The 25,691-nt window shown below is 41.0% G+C and overlaps 2 protein-coding genes across 3 annotated transcripts in view; one reads left to right on the forward strand and one right to left on the reverse strand.

The window, feature by feature from the left end:
- LOC131677419 (3-hydroxy-3-methylglutaryl-coenzyme A reductase) overlaps positions 1-25,691 on the reverse strand; it is a 98,064-nt gene that overhangs the window by 46,939 nt on the left and 25,434 nt on the right. The window lies entirely within an intron of this gene.
- Positions 21,317-25,630, forward strand: LOC131694986 (uncharacterized). Its single transcript, XM_058983527.1, has one exon. The coding sequence runs from the start codon at positions 21,317-21,319 to the stop codon at positions 25,628-25,630; it is 4,314 nt and encodes a 1,437-aa protein (XP_058839510.1).

Here is a 25,691-nt window from a genome sequence, read left to right on the forward strand (position 1 = left end):
AAATGCGGGACCTACAGCAGAAGCAGCACACGCGCAACGCGGTGTGTTGCCGATCCGCATTTGAGCCGTACTACGAAATCGTCCCAATACATGAAGCTTCCTGATAAAGACCGTATGAGTCTGCAATCCATGCCGTTGATCTTCCGATGCCGGAAACTGCAAGTTAATATTTGTCTCCTCCTGGTAGCATTGTGCACTCTCTCTCCCTTGTCTCTGATACACAGATGTTTTTGAGGCGCGATAACTTCTGATTTGGACAGTATATGCTCACAGGAAGTAAGGCTATAAACTGAGACTAATACACCCAAAACTCGGCCGTAATACCTTTACGGTAATAAGAAAAAATTGCTCTGATAGCAAGACGTTTCATGCTAAAACGGTCACAACAAAAAATTCCTCAAACGGCAATACCAACACATTCAAATCTTCACTGCGTCGCACTCATGTTTCATCAATTCTTATTCAATAAATATTATCGCGTCGGATGGTCTGGAAGTGTGTAGCACTTCGCTTGTCATTGTATTGCGCATCAAGTGAAGTGAACACTATGTGGACAAAGACAAGATTCGATTTTCTCTACACGACACATTCCGTATTTGAAGATCGGCTCACTCACAGAAAAAAAACGACTCGGAATAGTGGTGGGGTATTTCGGTTGGTGTTAAATTGAAATTTCTTTTCTATCACGGACGTTAACAGCAAGGTAGCGACTGCACAAAACATGAAAAGTCCGTCCCGTCATGTACGGGAAGCAAGACCTATGGTTTGGATCCACATATACGAACCGAGGGTCCGGATTCAGACACTTGTCTGGATCTAAGCACCAGGTCTGGGTCTGGTTCAGGTCCGGACTTGGTAAGGGGAAAAGGGGATGGGCTGGATCCGGGTACTGGTCCGGATCCGGGTACTGGTCCAGAACCGGGAACCTGTTTGGATCTGGGCACTGGTCTGGATCCGGGAGGTCCGGATTTGGGGACTGGTCCCGATCAGGCAGCTAGGCCGGATCCGGAAACCGCCTAAACTTTTTATTCCACTATCCAACCTACCCAGTAAAAAATCCGTAATTCTGGCTGGTTTCTGCCAATATTGGGCCAGATTCCAGCCTGAATTTGATCAAAGATCTGCCAGGACTTCGGTTGCTTTGACTCGGTACTAATACTATCATAGCAATCGACCGAATTATCCTACTTCCGAACAGAGCCGAGGTTGACACATACTGAAAAACTGTTTGATTGTGTCATGCGCATACATAAACAGCAACCGAAATTCGTCATTCCACCGTTTACTACCTTTACGGGAATATGAGTTTAATACCGCAATGCGCAATTGCGTGGTCTGTTACCGAAAAGACAATAGAATCTTACCCAAAAGTAATAGAAACATACCCGTCGGATTTTGGGTGTACCTTACGTCTGAACACTAACAGTTATAAATATTATCCGTATAACTGAAGCTATTGCAATTAGTCTAATTGCATTCAGCTGAGCATCGGAAAATAAAATTGGAATAGCTTCTAGCTCTCTTGATCAAAGCGAGGTTTTCGTGTTCCTTGAGCGCAACAGTTTTTGGAGCGCCATACACGCTTGAAAAAAGTTGGGTATGGAAGGGTTAAGGTAATTTATTTGGAAATTGTTACTTTTTCGTTAATTACTCAGTCTGTGATCGTTGAATTGCGCATCAATTTGTATAATTGAAATCGAGCTGTTCCTATAAAAGGTTTATGACAACTAAAGACAGTAACAGTAATTAAAATTAAATTAAAGTAATTGAAAAGAAACGGACGATTTCTAAATTGAACACATTTTAAGAACAACGTAATACGTAAGAAATGTATTTGATGCCTCACTTTTCTGCCAACGTCTTAGACAGAGATAGCGATAATTTTCTCTAACACACAGATCTAAATTGGGACGTCAACAATTTAAACCATGCTGACAGTCGGATCGTTACCCTACCGAGCTCAAACTAACTAACATCCAACGCAAGACAGCACCCACGGCAAGTTCCAAAAAGTGCTATCCGGAACAGGTTTAAGTTAGCACACCAAACGCTCCCGTCTGCCTCGATGTCTGCTATCTTTCGCAAAAGTACCATCTTTCGCGCGCGCTTGACAATACAGTTGATTGCATGCTAATGAGCTCCAACTCTCTTGACCATATAACCGGTACGAGCCCAGGTGTCTCCAGTATTTTTTTTCGCAAAAGGCGGATGCTGGGCCAAAGGTAAGATAAGTGTTGTTGCTAGGCGCGTCAATTTTGTTGACTTTCATTGCACGAAACGAAAAAATCTTGAATTTTTAGAGTGTTGGTGCGAGCGAGTTTGAATGCTTTACAGTGTTTGTTATTTCGTTTGCCTGCAATATGATCAATTGAAATGCCCGTTTGATACTGAGCATAAATTGCCTTTTTCATTTCTAATGATTTGATGTCAAGTTTTGGTTTGTGTTTACTTTTATATACATTTAAAGTGTTGGACCTATTGTTGTTTCTGTAGAATATCTCTCAATTAGATACATTAAATGATTTGTTGTCTTATGTAAATAAAATGTTAACTTTCCCCTAATTCGCCAGTTGCAACTTTCCGTGTGTTTGTTCGAAACAGCAAACATAATATGACTTAAAACAGTTAATATATGCAAATTAGTTATAGTGTGGAATTCGCAAGAAAACATCGAACATCTGTGGTTCTATGGCTTCAGTCAGAAGGATGTGATTTCAAACTATTACTGTGGTCTTTGAATACTTATGGCTATGGAATTAAAAGCTTATCTGTATAAATAAGCGATCCTATGGGTAAGGTAATATACTCTGTATCAAATTACATATAAATTCGCTTATTGAGGAAGCTGCTAATCCTTTTCATACTAGATCATCGTACTGCAACTTGGCCCCAGTGTTCACGATGGTACTCTAAAAATGTCCACGTCTTTGACACTACATTGATGCTTTATGTTCCAAGAATTGCTGCCTTTCGTTTGAGCAACTGATGACGTTTCTATGGCAAAAATTAGCAGTCCCGTCACATATTTAGCACAAGCGTTCATATTCAAAGCGTAAAGCCCGCTCTCGACAAACGTGCGGCGGGGGTAAAGAGCGAACAATGTTTCACTTTGCTGGACAGAGCGACACTAACGAGTCATATAGACGTGATGGGATTTCGCGAGTAGTTTAAATATTTACACTAATTGACGAAGGCAGTTCCGGATAGATGTTCCCTTATCAGCGATGATCTTTGACGCAAAGCTTACACAGGATATTCGTCAGAAATATGTTAAGGGAATATTTGCATTCGCAATTTCGCGCGTTGTGTCTATTTACTCCAGAAATAACCTAGAAATATAAAAATAAATATCTAATTGTGATGCAAATCTTAAGTAAACACGCGTCGGGGGGTTTTAAAACTTCGTATAGGAACATGACGCAAGTGAGCAACAGTGCGTCGAACAATAGTCCGTACAGTAATGACTCGAGGATCGACTCGTTAAAACAAAATTAAATCTAAAGTGAATAACCGTAGTATTTATTCCATTAACAGTTAAAGTGTGTACTCCACTGCGACCATTTAAAGGAATATTGTGGTATATTGTATACTAGCATGTAATAAAATTAAAATTATCGCTTTTTTAATGGCATATACATGAAAAACTTTACAAACTTGAGCCTGAGCTTTTGCGACCACCCCTGGCTGCTACTCAGTCATCGATCTGGACTAGCTGAAGTTGCACAGGGAATAAGTAGATAATTGCGCTTAGGAGTAGCGAAACATCTTTCAATGTGCCACTCCTGGTAATTCTAAAGTGTTTATTGATCAATACCGGCGCCGGCCAGGCCCGAACGTAGATCGTTGAAGGAAAGGGAAGGAATGGTTAGTCCGATACTTGCTTTTGCTAGAAGCCGTATATACTACTGCGTACTCCACATGTATCACGGGAGGAGGATATTTGTTAGTAAGTATAGAAGTTGGATTCTACTTCTTCTTTACCGACGCCAGAGAGGTGACTCAACTATCTGGACTAGATATCGATCCACGAACTCATGGACCGAGGACCAACGGTTTTACTTCCCTTCCGAAGGAAGACGTGACCACAGATTTTTTCACCTGAAAAAATCTCAACGACCTCGGGCTGGAATTGAACCCAGGCCAACTGGAATGAGTGGTGGTCACGCTTACCACTCAACCACCGCCACCGTCAGCATATATATGAAAAACTTTACAAAATGAACAAAATCATGAAAGCGATGCCAAATAAACTATTCCTTCATTTACGCAAAAAAAACCAGCAAACGTTAATATCGATAATTTCACAAGAATTGCACTTGTATATTACTTATTTGTGCACTTTTCCAAGTTTAACCAGCGAAAAACGATTTATATCCGGAAACTTATTAATGCAATGAATTCACTATTAAAATATAAGCTGGTTCGACATTTCAGAGAGTATAATCTGTTCGCCCAATAGGTACTTCAAAATGCCCAGGAAAACAAACTCCCGAAAAGGATAACAAACTAAAGCTTACAGGAAGATACATCGAGCTAGCTCCTATAATCGTTAGATTCAAGAAAACTGTTCTTATCGTATTCAGAGCAGAACATAAAAATCGATTCATTTTTCATAACTCCCAGCAAACCAAACATCCATTAAAATTACCGCTTTGTTGATTATTCACTGTACAAACAGTATACATATTATCGTTGCCCCTGGCTGTGAAGGGAAAATGACTTAATCACAGGAGAAGAAAACGACCATGTGGGTGAATACCATTCTGATTGACTTAGACTTTGCATTAGACCTACGATTCACGAGATTGACCCGCTACTAAAGGTGAACATGGAGGCATGGAGCTTATGCTTGCGGAAGTCTCTCATATACAAATCCACCTCGTACACAGTGAAGTTCTGATAACTTTCAATAAGTAAAAAAATGCAGAAAATATCATTAGGCAGAGCAACATTTCGAACATAACCACGTTAAAAGAAAAATTCCCGTTTATATGACAGATGAAATAATGGCAGTACGACCACACGATCCGGGAGCGTGTACTTCGTTCAGAGTATCGCAACGATCATGTTGAAATGCGACTGGGATGAATCCTTTACGAATAATACCTAGAGAAACTTCTTTCCGAATGTAAATATCTTACGACGTTCGTGTATTGAGAATGCGACAGGCACATCTTCAATAATCAAACAACGATGTGCATCTACACAGATCAGGTCAATACGTGCCGGTTCTATAATAAATTGGCACACAACGGAAAAAAAACTGTATTGAAGCAGCAAAGCAAAATTCATCAACTGGAACCAACACTAACATACAGCCATCAATACCTTTTATGAGTCATCTTTTAGTTCGACTTTTACCAAAACCGTTACTTACTATTCACCGAAGAAATATAGAGCATGGGTCTGTTTAGAAGAATCACTGAAAAATGCCTGTCTACAACTTTGCAGAAGACACCTACGCTTTATCGCTCTTCGTTAAAACAGTTAGTGTATTCGGTGAAATGATCAATCAAGCCTTTCGCCCTGAAAAATTGCGTATGTTATATACTAAATTTCTTCGTGAGAATTGATTACTGATCCTCCACCATGTGCCAATAGACCCCGCGCAAGACTGACTTAGCCATCATTTCAATCAGTTTTATAATTTCTCCCAACAAAACTGGATTGATTAGCAGTTTTCGACAAAATTGTCAGCAATTAAAACATACTGATTCTTACTTGAAGTGATAATCTCATGTATACAGTTACAGAAAATACGAACAAGTAGGTTTTCTTCAAATAGACTCTCGAATAATCCCATTACAATTTCAAACGTGTTGTACTTGTCCGATTTGATTCAAATTTGAAGCAGATTCTCTTGGTAGGACTAGGAATCGATTTTTAATGGACCGCTATTATTTTCAAAATTCATTTTTCGCTGCACAGCCTATTGTTCCAGTACGTGGAAATTTGTAAGTACTCCGGAACAAACTAGTAGAATGTTGCTCCTATATTCGCTCCTTCTCCTGTAGCTTCTGGTAACGAGCCAGAGGAAGTATTATTTCCTGATTATGTATGTTTCTTTAACTAGTTGATCTTTAAGCTACTACTGTACGGACAAATTCTTGAAGCACTGTAACTTCGAACTAAAAATGTTTAGCCTTCGATCTCTGTGAACGAATCGAAGGCAATTTTGGGGCTATTTTGTTCGGAAGTAATACTCCTTTGTCTAGTATACACTACAAATTCACACGTTTGGTTGTCGTGGGAGCGATGTTTCTTGTTAGCTGCAGATCATGGCGGGTATGCAAATGAGTCTGCGGCAGCCGCTATGATCTTGAAAATAGGAATCATTCTGCCCATTCGAAGTTGTTTTTTCCTCGTCGCTGTTTATGTAATATTTAATAAGCTTTAGTCTTATTTATTCAATGCCACTGGACTGAAGGCAACTAAAGCATTTAACCTTCTTGTGGTCGATAGACTGACAAATAACATAGATTGCTTAACGGCACAGATTATTTTCACAGATCACAGATTTAAATTTTACTAATTCACATAATGAACATTTAGATGGATGTACAAAGATGCATTTCACATGATTGGCTTAATTTTTTTCCAAACCCATGCGTGCTTTCATCTCTGTGTACAAGCCAGTTGTATTTTTGAAAGCCCAACACGAAGGGTTCTTAGTGTCAATATGATCAAAACACAATTTTATTGTATATAAGAATCGCTTTAAACAGAAGATCCAAACTCCGCAGTAGGATTGCTCAACTAAACTTCCAATAAGCAAACTGATTACCCGGAAACAATTACGTCCCAATTCCCAATACTAGATGCATGTATATTATTTTTAGAACGTATAAAGGCATAGTCAGCAGTTTGTTTGTTTCATTTCCAAAATTTCCCACTTGAAGTGATTAGTCATTTGGAGAAAAGCCAGACTTTCAATATTTCAAACTGATTAGGAGAAGTATGGTTAAGTCGTACTTGGACTGCTTTTAGCTTATGTTCATTGAATAGTCTAATTATTCGCAGTCTATGAAGACTTCTAAAGCACAATTTATGATAGATTAAAGCGATTTTTAACCTTGGATTTTAACATTGGGATCATTCGTTTTTTTCGAGTTTTGAAAATTTCTAACGCAATGTGCAGGGTTCAAATTCGTACCCAGATGAGTCAAATTGTTAACATAACCAAGAATAAAATTGTTTTTTTCAACTATAATATAAAAAATAGAACTCCAAGATGTCCGTCGAAGGAGCAACTCTCCTATTTGTGAATTATTGTCCGCGAAAGAGAAAATGCAAACTTGTGTCCGAATAAGGGGGTTAAATGGGTTATTACGGTAACGTGACAGAATTTTTAATTATAGCAATTAAAATCTAACTTTGTCTAAATATGACAATCCCTTCAGAGCATAACATAACAGAAAGATGGAATTAGGATTAGAATTTTTGACCCGTAAATTAATTTACAGAGCATTTTACCCTAGTTTGCCTCGAACATGCTGTTCTGCTGATTTTACAAACACAAACTTTGGTTAGTGTTTACGCTATATCGGTTTAATGAATATTTGCTCAAAACAGAGTATTAAGCCTGTTTTTCAGCTTTCACTAATTTAAATCAAAATCGATTTCGACTCAAATAACAGTGAGTTCATCGCACTTTGCCAATTATCCCAGGAATAAGAGACTGATTCGCAGTACCTTACACCACATGTTTAGTTTTTTTTTACCAGCGGTAACCGGCTGTAAAGTTTCTGATTCACATTTGCGATATAATTTCATTCAGTTTCGACATACGTGTGCTTATTTTTATAATCGTCCAACTTGTTGATTCTATCACTGTATCAAAGAAGGCAACCGAAAATCGCACTGCAACCGGAACTAGGCACTATTTCGTTTCGTTAAGCGATTCAATATTTTATAATGTTTATTTTATCGAATGAAAAATGCATCTAGTCAGATCGTTAAACTAAGCACATGCAAACAAATCGCAAATGTGCGCTCTTTCATCTAACCCATTCGGCGGCTTACAATAACATCGAACGAAATAGACACACCAGACTTGATTACTCGGGTAAACACGCATGCCAAACATAAATCAACAAGTTGTTTCCTCATGTTGCGCAGCTTTTCTCTCCCTCCACTATACCGATCGGTAATCAACAAGTGTTTAGGTCACACTTTTCATCGCCGGTTTATTGCACGTCATCGTGCGAACCTTGTAACCAATATGCCTCCAATGTCCCATAATCGATTCTAATCCAACGATTAGGATTGCTTCAACTATGTAGTCTTCTGAGCGTACATCAGAAATCAGCTGACCGATGTGAAAGAAAGATAACGAGAAAAACTAGAGCAAAATTAGTGTCGATGATTGGCATTTATTCGTACCAGAAAGTTACAGGTAAACACAGTAAACAGTAAAAATCGCGAATTATTTTTTTGTTGCAAGTAATAAAAAATGAAGTTATATATAAGGAAAAATAAAGTTCATATTATTACCACACTGAGGATTTTGTGGGTCGTTGTGGAAGTAATTTTCCAGTTATTTTTATAGTTATCGATAGTGAACCCCAATTAATTTTACATGTTACTGGTATGATTCTAGAGCATTTATTATTATCAGGTGCTCCATGATTTTTTTTATTTCGATTATAGGGGTTTTAACCTTAAAGCCATTCGCTTCTTCGGATTAGAAAAATCTCTTAGGAAAAATCTCTAACCCTATGTGCGGGGTTGGGATTGAAACCCAGGTGGGCTGAGTACAAGGCAATCGATTTACTAACTGAACTGTCTTCTTCGCTGTAAGTCATTCAAACAGAATTGCAATACGAATTGGATTGGGTTGCCGCGGGAAATACGTATTTTAAAGTAATTTCATAAAAAACGCAACAAAATCATTCTGACTGCTTTTGAATAAAATCACGAATTTTCTGCCACCATCTATACGCACACGTCTCCTGGTCAACACCACCGTCCAGTTGTTCCTGCAAAACATCTCAATTTATCTTGCTCGTCTTCTTCAACTTTCGTTAATGTACTTTTCCATCAAATGCATACCCTTGGCATGGTACCGCTGTAGTAGCTTTCGGCAACAGTGGCACCTTGTCAAACCGGGCCAAAACGGTAGAACGATGTTTGAATGCACACCTTCGTGTTTCCTAGATTTGAGCGTAAACTTTGGTATTATATCTCTAGCTACAAATACCTTGGCAGATCAGTGCAAATTTTACCGAAAAAAAACAAACTTTGCAGGGTTGAATAAATATTTACCTGGATTTTTCCATAATTCTACTTCGCATACGTTGTTTACGAATACTTGTAGAGCAAATAGATGGGAAGTTTTGACCAAGCACGAGATTCAACAATTATCAATAACGTGTTCTATTTGATTCTTAAAATTGTTTTAAAAATATTTTTTTACTTGTTTGGATCCCATCAGGTAATTTTAAAAGTTTAGAGTGAAAAATCCTTTCCACATAAAAAATATTCCGTAATTCAAGAATTTGCGTTAAATGATGCAATTTTTTATCAAACTTTATATGGACATATTTTTTTTAATTCGTTTATTTGGCACGGCTCAAGGCGCTAGCTTCACGGAACGGTGGGTCTTTTACATATTTACATGACGTAAACAATAAAAATAACAAACAATTCATACTCAGTTGCGTTTCGGCTTCGCCTCATCAGAAACCGACACTAACTTATTGTCGGAATAGATTAGCGCCGGCTTGACGCAAGTCCCTTAAAACTAAAACACACTTTGTGTTTCAATCGAACGACTGATCAAACGTGATGTCCCGTTCGAGCAGAAGTCCTGTTTATGCCGATGAGACACAGTGAAGCCGAAACTTGTCTTGGCTTAGCAGGCCTATGCGAAAGCACTATGCTATATTTCACCCTAAGGAGGAAAATTTGGTAAAAACCAAAATTTCTCACTAGGGTGAAAATTTGTTGGTAAAACCAGTCTTTGCACTTGAGTTCGCGATCAGGTGTTGTACCTAACTTCTTTCCTTTTCGGGTCACGACCGTGAACCCTCCGTCATTGCTAGTAGCTTCTTCGTTGCTAGAATTTGCTGTTGAGTTTGTGGTACTTGACGCGGCTTTCGCAGTTGTCATTATTGCTTGAACAGCAGCCACAAATTTGGCAATCGTTTGTGGCTCAGGGAATGATATTGCAGACTGAGTGTTGGTATTTCTTTCTGTAGATGAGCTTTTCTTAGCGGTTTCTGGGCAGGGTTGTCCGTAATGTGCCGTTTGTTCACAGAACTGACACGTGTTAGTTTGCCCTTGATATGTACATAGAGTTCGCTGTATAATGGTATCACCCCCTTCTGTTGTGTACTGCAGGGTAAGGTAGGAGGGAATGGGTTGGTCTACCCGCATTCTCACCACAAAAACACCATTTGAAATACTTGGAAAGTAGTTCCTCCACGTATCCTCCGTGATTGATTCCACTTCTCCGAAATACGACATGAATCTTTTAATGGCCACTTTGCAAGTACGTGGTGCCAAATCATGTAATTTATCTTCCACGTTTCCGTTATCCATATACACAGTGATCTTGATTTTTGCGGTGTCACAATCCAGAACGTGTTTCAAGTTGTTTTGCGAAATGAATCTCTTTGCCTGGGCGAATTTGTTGAACGTTATCAACACCGCGTGTCTGACGTGCTCCAACTGAATGAAACTGACGTCTGAAAACCGAAGCTGCATTTTCTCCTTCAGCAAATGTTCCACATCACCAATACTCGGTCTTATGCGGAAAGACCGGAAGTCAATGGCCACCGTGTTGGCCCGAAGAATCACATTTTGTTGTCGAGACTCAGTCATCTTGATAGAATAATAGTAACGGTTCCCTTTGTTCATCAGACAAAGCTCACAAGAAAAAATCAACTGCTTGCGCTGGCTTGGGTAGCAGCAAAGAGCACACTGGTATTGTGACTTATGCCTTTGGTGGTTGAGAATAGACTGATATGGACATATTACTGATGATGGAACTTTAGTACAAAAGTTGACCTGATTTTTGCGAGGGAGATAGCCTGGGGAAGACATTACCAGTGATAGCGCATCAAACTTGCCGATCCACCCATGGCAAACAACTGACAACGCTATACATTCACAGCTTCAGATTTACAGTGGCAGTCAATGCAGAAGTGAGGCTGGATGCAATGATGTAACAGGGCTATGATGCGTATCGACACCACACCGAGTTGGTATGTGTATGGATGTTGATTTTGTAGGGCCATCTGGTTGTGTAATTGTATTGTGTCGTCTTGAGTTCATTCTAATAAACCATCGATAATACTCGGTACTGCGACAAAGGCAACAAGTGAACTTCTGAGAATGGCGAAAGGTGAGAAGAGCTGAATTTGATTATTGTACACTTTTAGGAAGAGGTAGATAAGAAACATGTAAGAGATCGAAGCTTGCCAGTGCATCATTAACTGAAACATTGGATGATTATCCTCGGTTCAGAGCGTGTGAAGAAAATTCATTGCCTGAACCCTGGCGTCAATATAAAATATTAAACGAAATTTTACTACAACGATATTCTACTAAAAACGAACCCACAGTTAGGCTTCATTTTCAAAATTGCGGCGGAGTTTCGAGATCTATTAAGTTTAGGATCAATGTATTATTCGCGTGTACGCTCGTTGCTGAAATCTAATGCTATTGTATGCTACCCTTACCATGCTAACTGGATTGCCAGGATTGAAAGTGTTCAACGTAAATTGGTGAGGTACGCTCTGCGGTTTTTGCCGTGGCGTGACCTAATAAACTTTCCGTAATACGAAGACCACTAACGTCTGCGAAACATCGAGCCGCTGGAGGTTCGACGGCTCACCTGACAAGCATCATTCGCTGCAAAACAACTTACGCGCGACGTTGCACTTTGCCTGATCTTCTCTGTTAACTGGGAGAACACTTCGTCGTCGTAGCCTCCTGTTGCTGCTACTACAGAATACGCCATATTATCAGCATGACTCGCTTCTATTTGTTTGCTACGATTTAGTCAATTTGCAGATTCATTTAATTTTAATAAGTCGTCTAACGTGTATCGTCAATGACCTTTCTTGTGGTGTTCGTGAGAATTAGTGTTTTTTATGTTTTGATTAAGTAAGACAATCTATGTCAGATGTAAACATCCTCAAATAAACAAACATATTTGCCGCAAGCCCGAACAACATACTCAATATCGTGATAGCCATCGGTACAATTGCAGAAACCACTCTCAACTAGTCCAATGCACCTGAAATGCGCATCCAACGTGTAGTAATTGGACAGGAGCAGGAACGTCACCCGAATGAAGTCACGACCTTGGTTCAATCCCAGCCAAGGTCGTTGAAATTTTCTGAGGTGAAAAATCTGTGGTCATGTCTTCCGTCGTAAAGCCCATGTGATATCTAGAGTCAGGAGTAACCTCTCTGACGTCAGTGCGCGGACAGAGGCCGACGAAAAATAAGCGAAAATTAAAAAAAATACGAAGCGGTTTTAACAGGTACAGAGGTTCTGATTCCGAAGAGATCATAGCGAGTTCATATAGTGGACCGACCAGCAAGCCAACGTCAATGCACTTTGCTATATCTCACCTTAAGGAGAAAAATAGGTTACATCATTTTGTGCATCAAAAACTGAAGATCTGACATGCCATCTGCAGCTGCGTTCGCAATACATTCACAACTCGAAGAGCATGAGCTCGTCGGTAGACACGGAAAAGCTCAGAAACGTATTCAGCCCTTCTTGAAGTACCATGGTTGTACAATGAAGTAGTGGATGAATTGACCAACTGCAACTATTGCCAGGCTTTCATTTAGTGCCATCTGCTCGTGTAATAATTTTAAACAAAACAGTTTTGAAAACGTGTAAAAAGCGGAAGCTATTTATATCGAAAATTGAAACTAAGATGAGAGCACATAATATGTAAAACATTTTTTTTTCGAGAGTTGTCCTACTGGAGCTGTAGAGCTAGGTTCTCGGAAGGGCTCCCCGTCAGAATCACATACTACAATTTGCAGACGAGACAGGCAATGTCGCCCAATAAAACACTGCATTAGGCCAATTGTAGCGGGCCGTGATTCTGAATGTGATATTCATTGTACGGTTCAGGTATGTGCGGGCGTAGGGACTCGCGATCGCGTGTATCATTGCGAAGGGCTCGAACATTTGTACGTTAACGTGCTCTATCGCGTGTGCGTTTGTATGTCGCGTGCGCGTTTGTATGTCGCGTGTGCTAACGTGTATGAACTTCGCGTGTATACATTCTATTTCATAACCGTGTGCCTTTCGCATATTCGCGTATGTTCTAGAATGATCGCGCGCGGACCGTGAATCTGATACTTAATTTTTGATTTTTGATGTACGGTTCAGATTCCGGAAGAAAGTGGGTTCTTACATATCATTAGAATTCCCATTCATGTCGCCGTAGAACGCATGGTCTAGTGGATATGAGCTTTACTTTTTTTTTGATTGGTCCAACTGAATGTATGGACCTAAATTGCTAGAATGAAAGCTAAAGATTTCCGGACGTGACCGATTCATGATCGCGCGTGTTTGCGGGTTCGTGTTTGAGACCGCGTTTGTAACGTCGTAAGTACTAAAACGTTCACACAATTGCCGGAGTGTTATCAAGTTTACGCGATCTCGGGCATAGGTGTGCGTAGATGATCGCGAAGGGCTTAAGCGTTCATATGTTGACGTGTTTGTCGCGTGTGCTCGCGTGTATGTGACTTCGCGTGTATAAATTCGATTTTGAAACCCTGCGGCCATTCATATATTCGCTGACCGTCATTCTGATCTTTAGCTTTCGGTGTACGGATCACATTCTGACAGGGAGAGAGTTACCCCATATTACTAGAGTTTCCGGTCATGTCGCCATGGAACGTTTTGTCTAGTGGATATGGGAGTTATTTTTGAATTCTATTATTTTTTTATTAATTAACAAGGACCTAGTTTGTTGGTACCGAGGATAGAGACTTCCGGACGATCCCGATTCATGATGGCGCGAGCGCGGGAGTTTGTAGGTTGACGCTTGAGATCGTGTTGCTAAGTTTATGAGTGCTGAGATTTTCACCTTATCACCGGGGTGTTATCATGTTTGCGAGTTCGTGGGCGTAGGTTGCTTGGAAAATCGCGAGGGGCTCTAACGTTTGTGCGCTGACGTGATTTTGTAACGTGTGTTCTTGAATGGTCGCGCGAACCGTGAGTCTGATATTAAATTTTCAGTGCGCGGTTAGAATTCTGGCAGAGAGTGGGATCGTTTATATCGATAGGGTTCCCGGTCATGTCGCCATGAGACGTGTTGTCTAATAGGTATGGGCGTATTTTCTTAATTGGTCCAGCTGAAGGCATGGACCTAGTCTTCTAGGATCAAGGATAGACTTTCGGACGTGACCGATTCGTAATCGTGTGCACGATGGCATTTTTGTAGGTTCCCGCTGAGACCGCGTTTGAGAATGTGTGAGTGTTAAGACGTTCACTATCACCATCTTTGTTGACCCAGCTGAAGGCGGGTGTATAATGGAAGTATAGGACTCGAAAAGAAGAAATAAAAGACAATATATGAGAGACGTAATAGATCAGATAGGTACAAGATACAACTGAAGTTATGATCATCACATGAGACATACATTAGTACTTCAAACACTACTAATACTTGAATAGCCAATCACCACACATAGCACATCCTTTCTCAATTATCTATTTGTTACTGGTTGATTGTTGGTTATGAGCTGGTAAATAGAGGAAAGGTATAGAACAGAAAAAAGGCTCATATCAGCCCTCCCGGCCTCCTCGACACACCACTATCGAGGCGTATTGTAATCAACATCTTGAAGCGGGCTTCTTATATAAATCAAATCCTCAGTAGTCATAATGTTTGGTGGATTATTAACATGAGAACTAATTAACCTCTAGTAGTAGAACTTGGTGCAAATAAAAACTAAAAAGAGCGAAGGCCCTTATATTTAGATAACTCTATTGAATCAATTGTGGCTTGATGATGTTTACAATACCGTCAATCCCATCAACCTGCGAGAGGGAGAGCACATAATATGTAAAACATTGTATACATAATCACAAATCAAGATACTAAATTTAAAAAGGAAAAAAAGCGTCTGAGAGCATTTTTTGTGCCTTTTCACTTCACTCGGATGTTGCTTTAGTAAACAATATTTTCGATGACAAAATGAAAAAATTACAACACAATATTGCAAGTTGAGCAGCTTCTACCATGCATGCCATTCACATTGCATTATAGATTCCATCGTGTTTCCTTCCTCTTAAAGCTTCTAACTTGTATTCGGCCAACGGGGTAAAATGTACAGTTATTTTCATGAGAACCATGAAAGGCATACTAAACAGTATAAAGCATAATACCGATGCGTTATGATGATCATTTTAATACACACTGATTTCACAATGTTTTCTGCAGATTTTCTAAATGTTGCTTAAGCTTCCGGCAGTCGCGCTAGTGCACTGAGTGCACACTGCTCTGAAAATCTAGCGAAATCATCTCAGAGCAGCTGCGGTTGCTCGTTCAGCGAGCCATTTGCGCGACTTCCGGAGAATTAACAAACACTTAAGAATTGACATCAATCAAACTCATATTGAAGTCTTAACAGCATGACAGCCACCACACCAGCAGTATACAAAACAATGAGCGAAAAAGCCAAAATTTATAAAAAGCTATTTTACCCCGACGCCCCTCAATAAACCTGTTCCTCATACAATTCTGATGCTAGCCATGAAACATGATACAACGGTTGGCAATCGCACCTAAAGCAGCTTTTCCACTCTTTTTCCACCCCAGACAGACAATTTGTCAATTCCGCACCAAGATATGGACATGCAGGCTACCACACAACTTGCAAAAGCTCTTTAAGAAATGATGAAAACGTATGCGGTATGCATGTGTCGGTGGTAAATTTATGTGTACGACACATGTTTAGTTTCGAAGCCGGATTTCATTGCAAACATATTGACGAGAAGTTCATGATACAAACGGCTTCCATCATGTTTGATCGTTCAATATCGAAAATAAGAAGTGAATAGAAGTTGATCTGATGTCGCTGGTTACCCAAATTTAGCTGGAGGCGAAATTACTATGCATACTCGCTGGTGCGGTTTTGTGTGGGTAATCGAAGACCTTCATTGGGTGAGCTTTAATCAAGAAGGAACTTACCGCATGAAGATAACTCTGTTACCGTGAACAAAAGTTCCATTTAATTGAGGTGTGCGTGCAAGTATAACAGATTCAACAATTGTTTCAATTGCAGAGCTCGAAATTGTTTTTAATTTTCCAGTACGCCGGCAACAAATAGGCAAAATTATCCGCCCTAGACATACAGGTTACAAATCGGTATCGCGAAGTGCATGTTGAAAGTTCAATACTCATTACTTATTACTTCACCTGTTGTGCTGGTGTTGGTTGCGGTTTGCAACTAATATTATATGTCGATATACGATTACCAGTCAGAATGGTTCTTCAAGTCATCTAGTGAAATTAGTAGAAAATTTGAAAAGGCCGACATTAGGGTTGTAGATATGATTTCATGACATCTTTCGAAAAAGGTGCAGAGCTAGGACTGAGAAGTACTGAAAAATCACCTGGAAGCTTGCAATCATGCCCACACTCTTTTCATTTTAGTTAATTGTTTTCAATCTACACCATAACGATCAACAACAAATCTCGATTTAACAGACACAACATGACCATTACGACACTGCGTAAAATTAATGTTGGAGTTTCCCACCCGGAACAAGGGACCATTTGCATCTGATGTAAGATTTTCGCGGTTTCCTCATGTATTCGTTGTTTCGCTCTTTATGAATGAAATCCACTCACTCAAACAAGCGATGCTCGCATCAAAATTTGCTGACCCTGGCAGCACAACCGGATACGCGGAGCAGACCGTCGTCCACTGGGTATGCTTTTTGTGCTTTATCATACACTGTTTCGGTTGGAGAACGGGGTGGTTTTCCTCAAAAGCTCGTTGCTTTGTGCGATGCAGACGTGCTTTGGTACAGGTGTGCCAAACTCTGCTTAAAAGTCAATGCGAAGGCGAATGTGCGGGTAAACTCAAACAGGGGATTTTTACGTGTTAATAAATTCGGCGTCCTTCTCTGCTACAAAATACGACTTTTCGTAGGTATAAATTGGTATCAAGTTGCATATGACTAGTGGCTGTAAAATTGAACAGTAAACAATCGCATCATTATAGTTGTCCTTCGAGTTGTGAGCGATTGCTGATTCCTACGCGGAACCACTTTTAGTACTAACCATTCGACCCAATTAGCAACAAACCATGGTGTTCATCCATTATATATCCTTGATGCTGAAATTTATTGAGCATGGGAATGAACATGATCAATAACTTGTAATTATATATACTTTTGGTGCCATTCTGTTATGTTCCCAAAAACATGCTATTGTCAAAAATTTTATAACTTTAATATGTGCAAAACGCACATTTCCCGTATTCATCGAACTAGTCACTTATATCAGACATAGACGAACAAATATACAGTACTTTAAAACAAAATCGCAATGGTATATAAGTATACGAGCTACATCAAACGCTCGCTATTCTGTTATTTTTGTAGTAAAAGACCCTTTAGTTGCTATTGTTCGGACGCATCGCTGCAAAGCGGGAGCAATGCTACTACATGCATAGCTCAATTTTGAACAGATCATTTTTGGCGCGAGCGATAAAATTGTTGCGTCTGCCTACAGGTGAAACAAATAACCCACCAGACCGTCGGTGGTAAACATATTGTTCGCATTGGATGGTATTCGTGCTGCGTAGTTAATTTGTTGCACACACAAATTATGGTTTTATGTGTTCTATGACGTAATTACACACCGTTTAATCGGACCACCGATGCCTAGTTGGCTAGCCAAGGCTATGATGCTACCGTAGGTGGTGTGAATTTCTCCGCAGTCACAAATGCAACCCACTGACCAAGATGGTTGTTGACTAAGTTATGCTGTGGGCAGAGAAGCCTTCAAGCATAAAATTTCGGTTAATGCGAGTAGAAGATTGTGATATGAAAATTTATGCTCTTGCATTGCGCTTTATGACAGGCATTTACTTGGATTACTTTTGCCTCATTCGAGAATGACTCATTTGTAGCTGGAAAGATGGAGCCACGTTGGGCTCTCATTAGAATACAACACCTTTATGTTTCGAAAATTTGACATGAATCCTAAGTGCTATGCATACACGATAAATTTTAATGTTGGATTTTTGATAGTATCCAACGGAAAGACAGATCGGAATATTGAGTTTAACTACTCATCAGACTTCGGTGGGAGATGCAATGAATGACTGTCGATTTCTGTCTCTCGTCCAGTTGAGAAAGCGTCGCGGAAGTGAATTTCCATGTTGTCCGACAGCTAGCTCGGATAGTACAGTGACATACATTGCAGCAGTTTAGCAATGTTTTCACGACCGAAGCTCCCACCAGACAGCACCAAATCGTCATTATTAGGCTATGTCTAGGAACTAAAGAAGAATATTTTAGTAGCTTTAATTTATTAAAAAGAGAGAAAAAATATGTTCCGGTATTGTTAATATGCCAATTCGGTCAGTCTAGAATTTACTAAAGGGCTTATGCAAATGGGTATCCACTGTATATTCCGAACATGATTTTAAAAACATTCAAGAAGTTTCACACTTAATATTTCTGTAATAGGTTATATTTTTAATTCCGGTAGTAATTCTTTGCATAAATACAGTTATATGGTCTGTACCCGATTTTATCACCCCTTGTTTTCTAGGCCCTCGTCTACCCCCGATTGTCTCAGTCTATAAAATTCGACCAAATTTGAAATTCATAAAGTGCTACTAGGTATCCTTTTTATTGAACTTGGTTGTTAAAAACTGCTGCATGAAGCTCGGAAGGTTGTTTGGGGTTTTGTATAGTTTATTCATCAATTACGATTAGGGGACCGAAAACATGATCGAAAAAGGGAAAGAAATTCTCCGAAGCGCAAACGAGATCGTCGCACAGCAAAGCAACCATATGAGCCGGAATGCACAACTTCAATTCCACACTCTGGTGACGACGAGAACACCGAAGTAATCATTCGTAGGTACAAAGCCACACGCAGCTGCTCAAAAAGCATGTTTTTTCAACATTTACTTCCGCGCTTTCATGATTTTGCGCATCTTTTTGCCACTTTTTTCATTTTCTTACCAGAATGACGTCAATGGATTGCATTTTTATTTGTATAATTATCTGCAGTATTCATACTCTTCAAATAAAAGTTGAACCGCTGATTTTCTAGGCGTGTACATTGTTTTATTTAACCTCAAATGTAGTGACCTATCGTACACCCAGATTTAAAAAAAAAACATCGAAATAAGGTCACCTTATTGGATGTAGCTTGGAAAATATTTAGCCAGGCATAAAATCATTATATCGTGGTATCGGTTTGAAACGGAATTTTTCATATGACCGCACACCACAACCCGTAACCGGCACCGTAAGTCGGATCAGAATGAAATTTAATAGCAGTTTACGGGGTTGAAAAGGCTTTCATTTTGGTTTTCAGCTAGATTTAATCCAACCGGTTTAGCCATCTCCAAGAAACCGATGCAATTGTTATTCTGAATTTGGATACTTCTGCCAGGGCTTCCGGAACCATCGATGCTGGCCGATGTGGCAGAAGAGACTTTGAAGGACGGTCAGTAACAGAGCTACAAATCCAAGCAGTTGTGGTTGCATTTTTGAAAAAATTTCATCTTCATGTATTTATCGCAGTATTCGTTGAAATCGGGATTTTCTGTGTGATCGTAGTCATCACCCTGCAATTCAGGAACTAGAAGTCGGATCCACACAAAATTTAATAGCAGCCGATGGAAACGTTGTATTTTCTATGTAACCGTACTCTTCAACTCATAACTCCGGAACTAGATGTCGGATCAATATGAAATTCAATAGCAGTCGATAGGGATATCATATCTTTTATTTGAATCCTAGTCTGTACAAATCGGTTCAACCACCTTCGAGAAACCTATGTGGACATTTTGTTAATATATTCGCACATACACACAAGCATACATTCACACAGACATTTTCCGATCTCGACGAACTGACTCGAATAGTATATAACACTCGGCCCTCCGAGCCATGAAATCACTCCATTTAAAGCAAAATAAATATATTTGGGCAAGTTCTTTTATTTGGCTCTAAATTCAGTAATTTCTTTTTTTTTCACTAAAATATGTGATTAATACTAAAGAGAATTCAAATTGTAGAACATTAATATTCAAATTTGCTTAACCTAATGTCATTAAATGAACTCAATTTCTTATCTACTGTGAGCACCAGTGGTCCCTATGTATATATATAATAGTTATCATAAAATGAACTTACCGTTAACTTAATAGTGTTAGTGAGTAACCGAAACCTCGATGCAGGGATATGATTTAAATAAAGAGGACAGTTAAAATTGAACCTTAAAACCGATACGTCGTGCACAGCCTGTTTTTTATTCCGAGTTTCCCTACCGAAAGAGGAAAAAACGACCTTGGCAAGGTCGTGAGTTGGAAGTATATGCACCCAAGTGCAGTCAGGTATCCAGCATATAAGCGTTTCCACAACTTTGGTGAGAAAGTGGGAAAGCTAAGACCGGACTGCCACAACACGAGATAAGTGCAAGCTTGTAATTAGCTGGACTCAGGTCGAATTCACGGGCACGTGCTATTAGACAACACGTGGGTCACTTAGTGCAGTGAAACGCTGATCCCTTCGATCGCCGAAACCGGTGAAGTAATCCCTCAGATACCGGCATAAATGTCATTGGCGTTATCATCTGGTCCTTCGAACCGAATCTGAGGACATCCCACCGAAGGTTTAGTGTGCCGTTGTATCAAAGGCCCCAATATAAGCCATTACCGTATTCAATTGCTTTGTGCACGACTAGTCACAATAGAATTGAATGGTGGTTCTATTGTCAGAAGATTGTAATTGTTCGATAAAACGTGGTTGGTCACACCATCGCTTTGTAACTCTAAACACACGTGTGGTGACAAATATATCAAAATCGGTACAAATAAAAGTAGCAATTGTGAACTAAAGTGACTTTACTTGACAACTATTAGTGAGCTACTTACAAAAAATATCCGCCGGTAAGAAGAATTCGTCCGCGTCGGGAAGGGGATTTTTCGTACTCGTCCGCGTCGGGAAGGAGCTATTCGTATTCGTCCGCGTCGGGAAGGAGATACTCGTATTCGTCCGCGTCGGGAAGGAGCAACAGCAATCGTTTGTAAGTGTTGATTTGATCGATACCTCGAGTGCGAGAGAGCAGTGAACCAAAATGCCAGACAAAAAATCGGACAAGAAGGTGCTAGAGCTAACTGTGAGGCGAAAGGGATTGTTTATTCTACGTGATTCCGTTCGCAAGTTTATACAAAGTTACGACGAAGAACGGGATGCATGCCAGATACCAGTTCGAATCGAATCATTAGACAGTGTCTACAAAGAGTTTATGGAGGTTCAAACAGAGCTTGAGCGTTTGGATGACTACGAAAATTTAGAATTTAACCTGATAGAACGAGCGGACTTTGAGACAAGGTATTGTGAGGCAAAGGGTTTTCTGTTGGCCAAACGAATCGATCCTAATCAAACGATCCTGAACGCATCGATCAACGCCAATCATCAACCATCTGCTTCTACATTCCATCTACGGTTGCCGAAAATTGATCTACCCAAGTTTGATGGGAACTTCACTCGCTGGCTTTCCTTCAAAGACACGTTTTTCTCCATGGTACATAGTAACGCAGACATCCCAACAGTCGCCAAACTCCAATATTTACTGCAGTCGTTAGAGGCAGATGCTCGTAAGCCTTTTGAAAGTGTGGACATTGAAGCCGATAACTACACTATTGTCGTCGATGTTCTGTTAAAAAGATACGATAACCGCAAATTTCTGAAACGACAGTTATTCCGGACAATTCACGAACTTGCACCTATCAAAAGGGAGTCTGCTCACGAGCTACATGAGCTTGTAGACGAATTTCAAAGACACGTGAAAGCGCTAGGAAAGTTAAACGAACCAATCGAGCAATGGAATACACCGCTAGTATACATGCTGACCAATAAACTAGATCCAGTCACGTTGCGTGCGTGGGAAGAAAAAACAAGTGAAGATGACGATGTAAAATATGACGAACTCATAGAATTTCTATACCGGCGAGCTCGAATAATCAAATCTGTTGCAACTGATATACAACAACGTTCTCCAATTGGCCAATCGCGGGTACCCTGCACATCATCCAGCAACAAGAGAAATTTACCTTCCAAGCTTGTCGTAAACGCTGCCACTTCTGAAGCCACACACAATATGCCCTCCTGTTTCTCCTGCACAGAGCGACATTTCCTATTCCAGTGTCCTGTGTTCGCAAAAATGTCCATTCAGCAGCGTCGTGAATTGGTATCTCAACGGAAGCTATGCTGGAATTGTTTCCGATCCAACCATCAAGCCAGGAACTGCAGCTCCAAATATTCCTGTCGTACATGCCGCGAAAGGCACCATACACTTCTGCATGTAAGCTCTTCAACCCAGAAAAGCTCCTCCAGCCCAGTTGTAATAGCGCCAACCCAAGAGCCTCCTCCGTTAGCCACATCCCCGATCACTCAGCCTGGCTCCATAAGGGCTGAAGTCAGCGTACCAGCCCTCTCGCATTCCGCAACAGTATTGCTAGAGACCGTTGTAGTTAATGTCGTCGACAATCAAGGCAAAGAGTTTCAAGCCAGAGGCCTATTGGACTCAGCATCAATGTCGAATTTCATGTCGAAAGAATTCGCCAGGTTACTTTCCAACCCCCAGGAAACTACTGATGTCGCTGTCGCTGGTATCGGCCAGTCACAAAGGAAACTAAATCGCATCGTTACTGCCACCGTAAAATCTCGCACAAACCGTTTCTCCACAAAGATGAAATTTCTCCTCATTGATGATCCAACTGCAGATTTGCCGACAATGCCCGTTGACCACCGCTTTTGGAACCTGCCAAATGTTCCTCTCGCTGATCCCAAGTTTCATGTTCCTGGCAGAATTGACCTTATCATTGGAGGAGAAACCTATTGGATGTTGCACACTGGTAAAAAGGTCCTGCTTGGCCCCGATCAACCCTTCATGGTAGAAACCCGCTTTGGGTGGACGATGTCTGGTACTGTTATTTCGGAATCTACCACGCCACCAGTTTGCAATGTATCGACGCAAATCGATCGCCTCGAAGCTGCTATCCAGAAGTTTTGGGAACTGGAGACCCTGTCCTCCGGGCCTGCCCACTCACCAGAAGAAAGGCGCTGCGAAGAGATATATGCCACTACCACTACTCAAGAACCATCAGGAAGGTACATTGTCCGCTTACCCAAAAGTGAAAATACAGATGTCGTCCTTGGTGAATCGCGGTCGATCGCCGAACAAAGACTTTTCAGTCTAGAACGTCGTTTAAGCAAAGAACCTGAGGTCTACGACGCTTACCGCAGATTTATGAAGGAATATGAGGACCTAGGCCACATGCGGAGGCTTTCTGAACCGATCGACAATACAGAACCGCACTGTTTCCTGCCTCACCACCCGGTCTTTAAATCATCCAGTACAACGACAAAGACGAGGGTTGTTTTTGATGCATCGAGCAAGACAACATCCGGATATTCATTAAACGATATGCTAATAGTCGGCCCAGTCGTGCAGCACGACCTGCTTTCCTTGATAATGCGGTTCCGCACACGAGCAATAGCGTTAGTGTCCGATATTGAGAAAATGTACCGCCAGATTATTTTACACCCAGAAGATCAAAAACTCCAGCGAATTTTGTGGCGATCTAGTCCGGACGAGCCAGTATCCTCCTTTCAACTTCAAACTGTCACCTACGGGACAGCTTCAGCTCCATACCTGGCAACAAAAACAATCCAGCAAGTGGCCACCGTCGCCAGAGATTCGTTCCCCGTCGCTGCAGATGCAATTGCCGATGACTTTTATGTAGACGATTTCCTGTCTGGAGCTGATGACATTCCTTCTGCCAGCCAACTTCGTCGAGATGTTACAAACATTTTAGGATCCGCTGGCTTCGCATTGAAAAAGTGGGCTTCAAATGCTCCAGAAATTCTCGAAGAGATTCCAGTGGAAGATCGAGCAGTCCAACCTGTATGCGAGTTACAAGACGAGCAAGCTATATCAACGCTTGGGCTCATATGGGAGCCAGCTTCCGACACGTTAGGGTTTAAGGTACAGCTTCCATTGCCCGCTGTCAACCTAACTAAAAGAAATGTTATGTCGTATATCGCAAAAATATTTGACCCGCTCGGACTTGTTGGGCCCACAATTACTAAAACCAAGCTTTTTATGCAGCGCCTGTGGGCACTGAAAGATTCCAACAACCAACGTTTAGGGTGGGACCAACCATTACCAGCAAGGATCCAGGAGGAGTGGAAGGGATTTCACAATACCATCGACCTACTTCGTCAAGTTCGAGTGCCTCGATTCGTCGCACGCACTGATGTGCCTATTATCCAGCTGCATTTCTTCGCAGATGCTTCAGAAAAGGCATATGGGGCATGCTGCTATGTTCGTGCGGAGAATTCGTCAGGAACTTCAGTACAGTTACTTGCATCCAAATCCAAGGTTGCACCGTTGTCGATCACAACATCTATCGCCAGACTAGAACTTTGTGCAGCTCGTCTTTCGGTTCAACTATACAAGAAAGTCACCGGAGCATTAAAAAGGCCGTTCAGTGCTGTTTTATGGACGGATTCCACTACAGTCCTGCACTGGTTAAATTCATCACCTAGTCGATGGAAACCTTTCGTGGCCAACCGTGTATCCCAGATCCAGCAAGCTACCGAAATAAGCAACTGGAGACATGTTCCAGGTAATGACAACCCAGCGGATCATATTTCCCGTGGTTTAACGCCAGTCGAGATTCTCAACTCATTACTTTGGTGGTATGGACCGCCGTGGCTGTCGTCGTTTCCTGATACGTGGCCTAGTACTCCGTCATATATAGAATCTGTTGAAGCAGCAAAGGAAGGCCGTAAAGTCCCTTTCGTTGCCATGACAATTATCGAAACCAACTTCTGCGAACTATTGTTCTCCCGTTACTCCAACTACACGCGGTTGAAACGAATCGTTGCATATTGTTTGCGCTTTATTAAGAAACTACGTGATCGAGCCACTGCACGCTGCCTAACGTCAAGGGTACATCAAGAAGAAGATACGGGGTGTTCGATTGCAATGTTGGCTTCCGAAGAACTACAACAAGCAGAAGTCACACTTTGCCGCCTAGCACAACGTGAAAGCTTCCCTGAAGAACTAGCCAATGTTGCGGAGGGAGAACGCGTCTGCAAGGCCTCAACATTGAAATTTCTCAGCCCAATTATTGATCATAACGGAGTTCTACGTGTCGGCGGAAGGCTGCGCAATGCAAACATTTCAGATTCCGCCAAGCACCCTATCCTGCTTTCGTCCAAGCATCCACTTTCTGCATTATTAGCCAACCAATGCCACAAGGCTCTTCTTCATGCAGGGCCACAGTTAATGTTAACTACGCTACGTTCGAAGTTTTGGATCTTGGGTGGTCGTAACCTAGTCAGAAAAACCTACCACAAATGCATCACTTGCTTCTGAGCTAAACCAATTCTGGTCCAGCAGAGCATCGCCGACTTACCAGCTTCCAGAGTCTCGCCTA

Source organism: Topomyia yanbarensis, chromosome 1 (genome assembly GCF_030247195.1).
Source record: "Topomyia yanbarensis strain Yona2022 chromosome 1, ASM3024719v1, whole genome shotgun sequence".
NCBI classification, from domain to species: domain Eukaryota; kingdom Metazoa; phylum Arthropoda; class Insecta; order Diptera; family Culicidae; genus Topomyia; species Topomyia yanbarensis.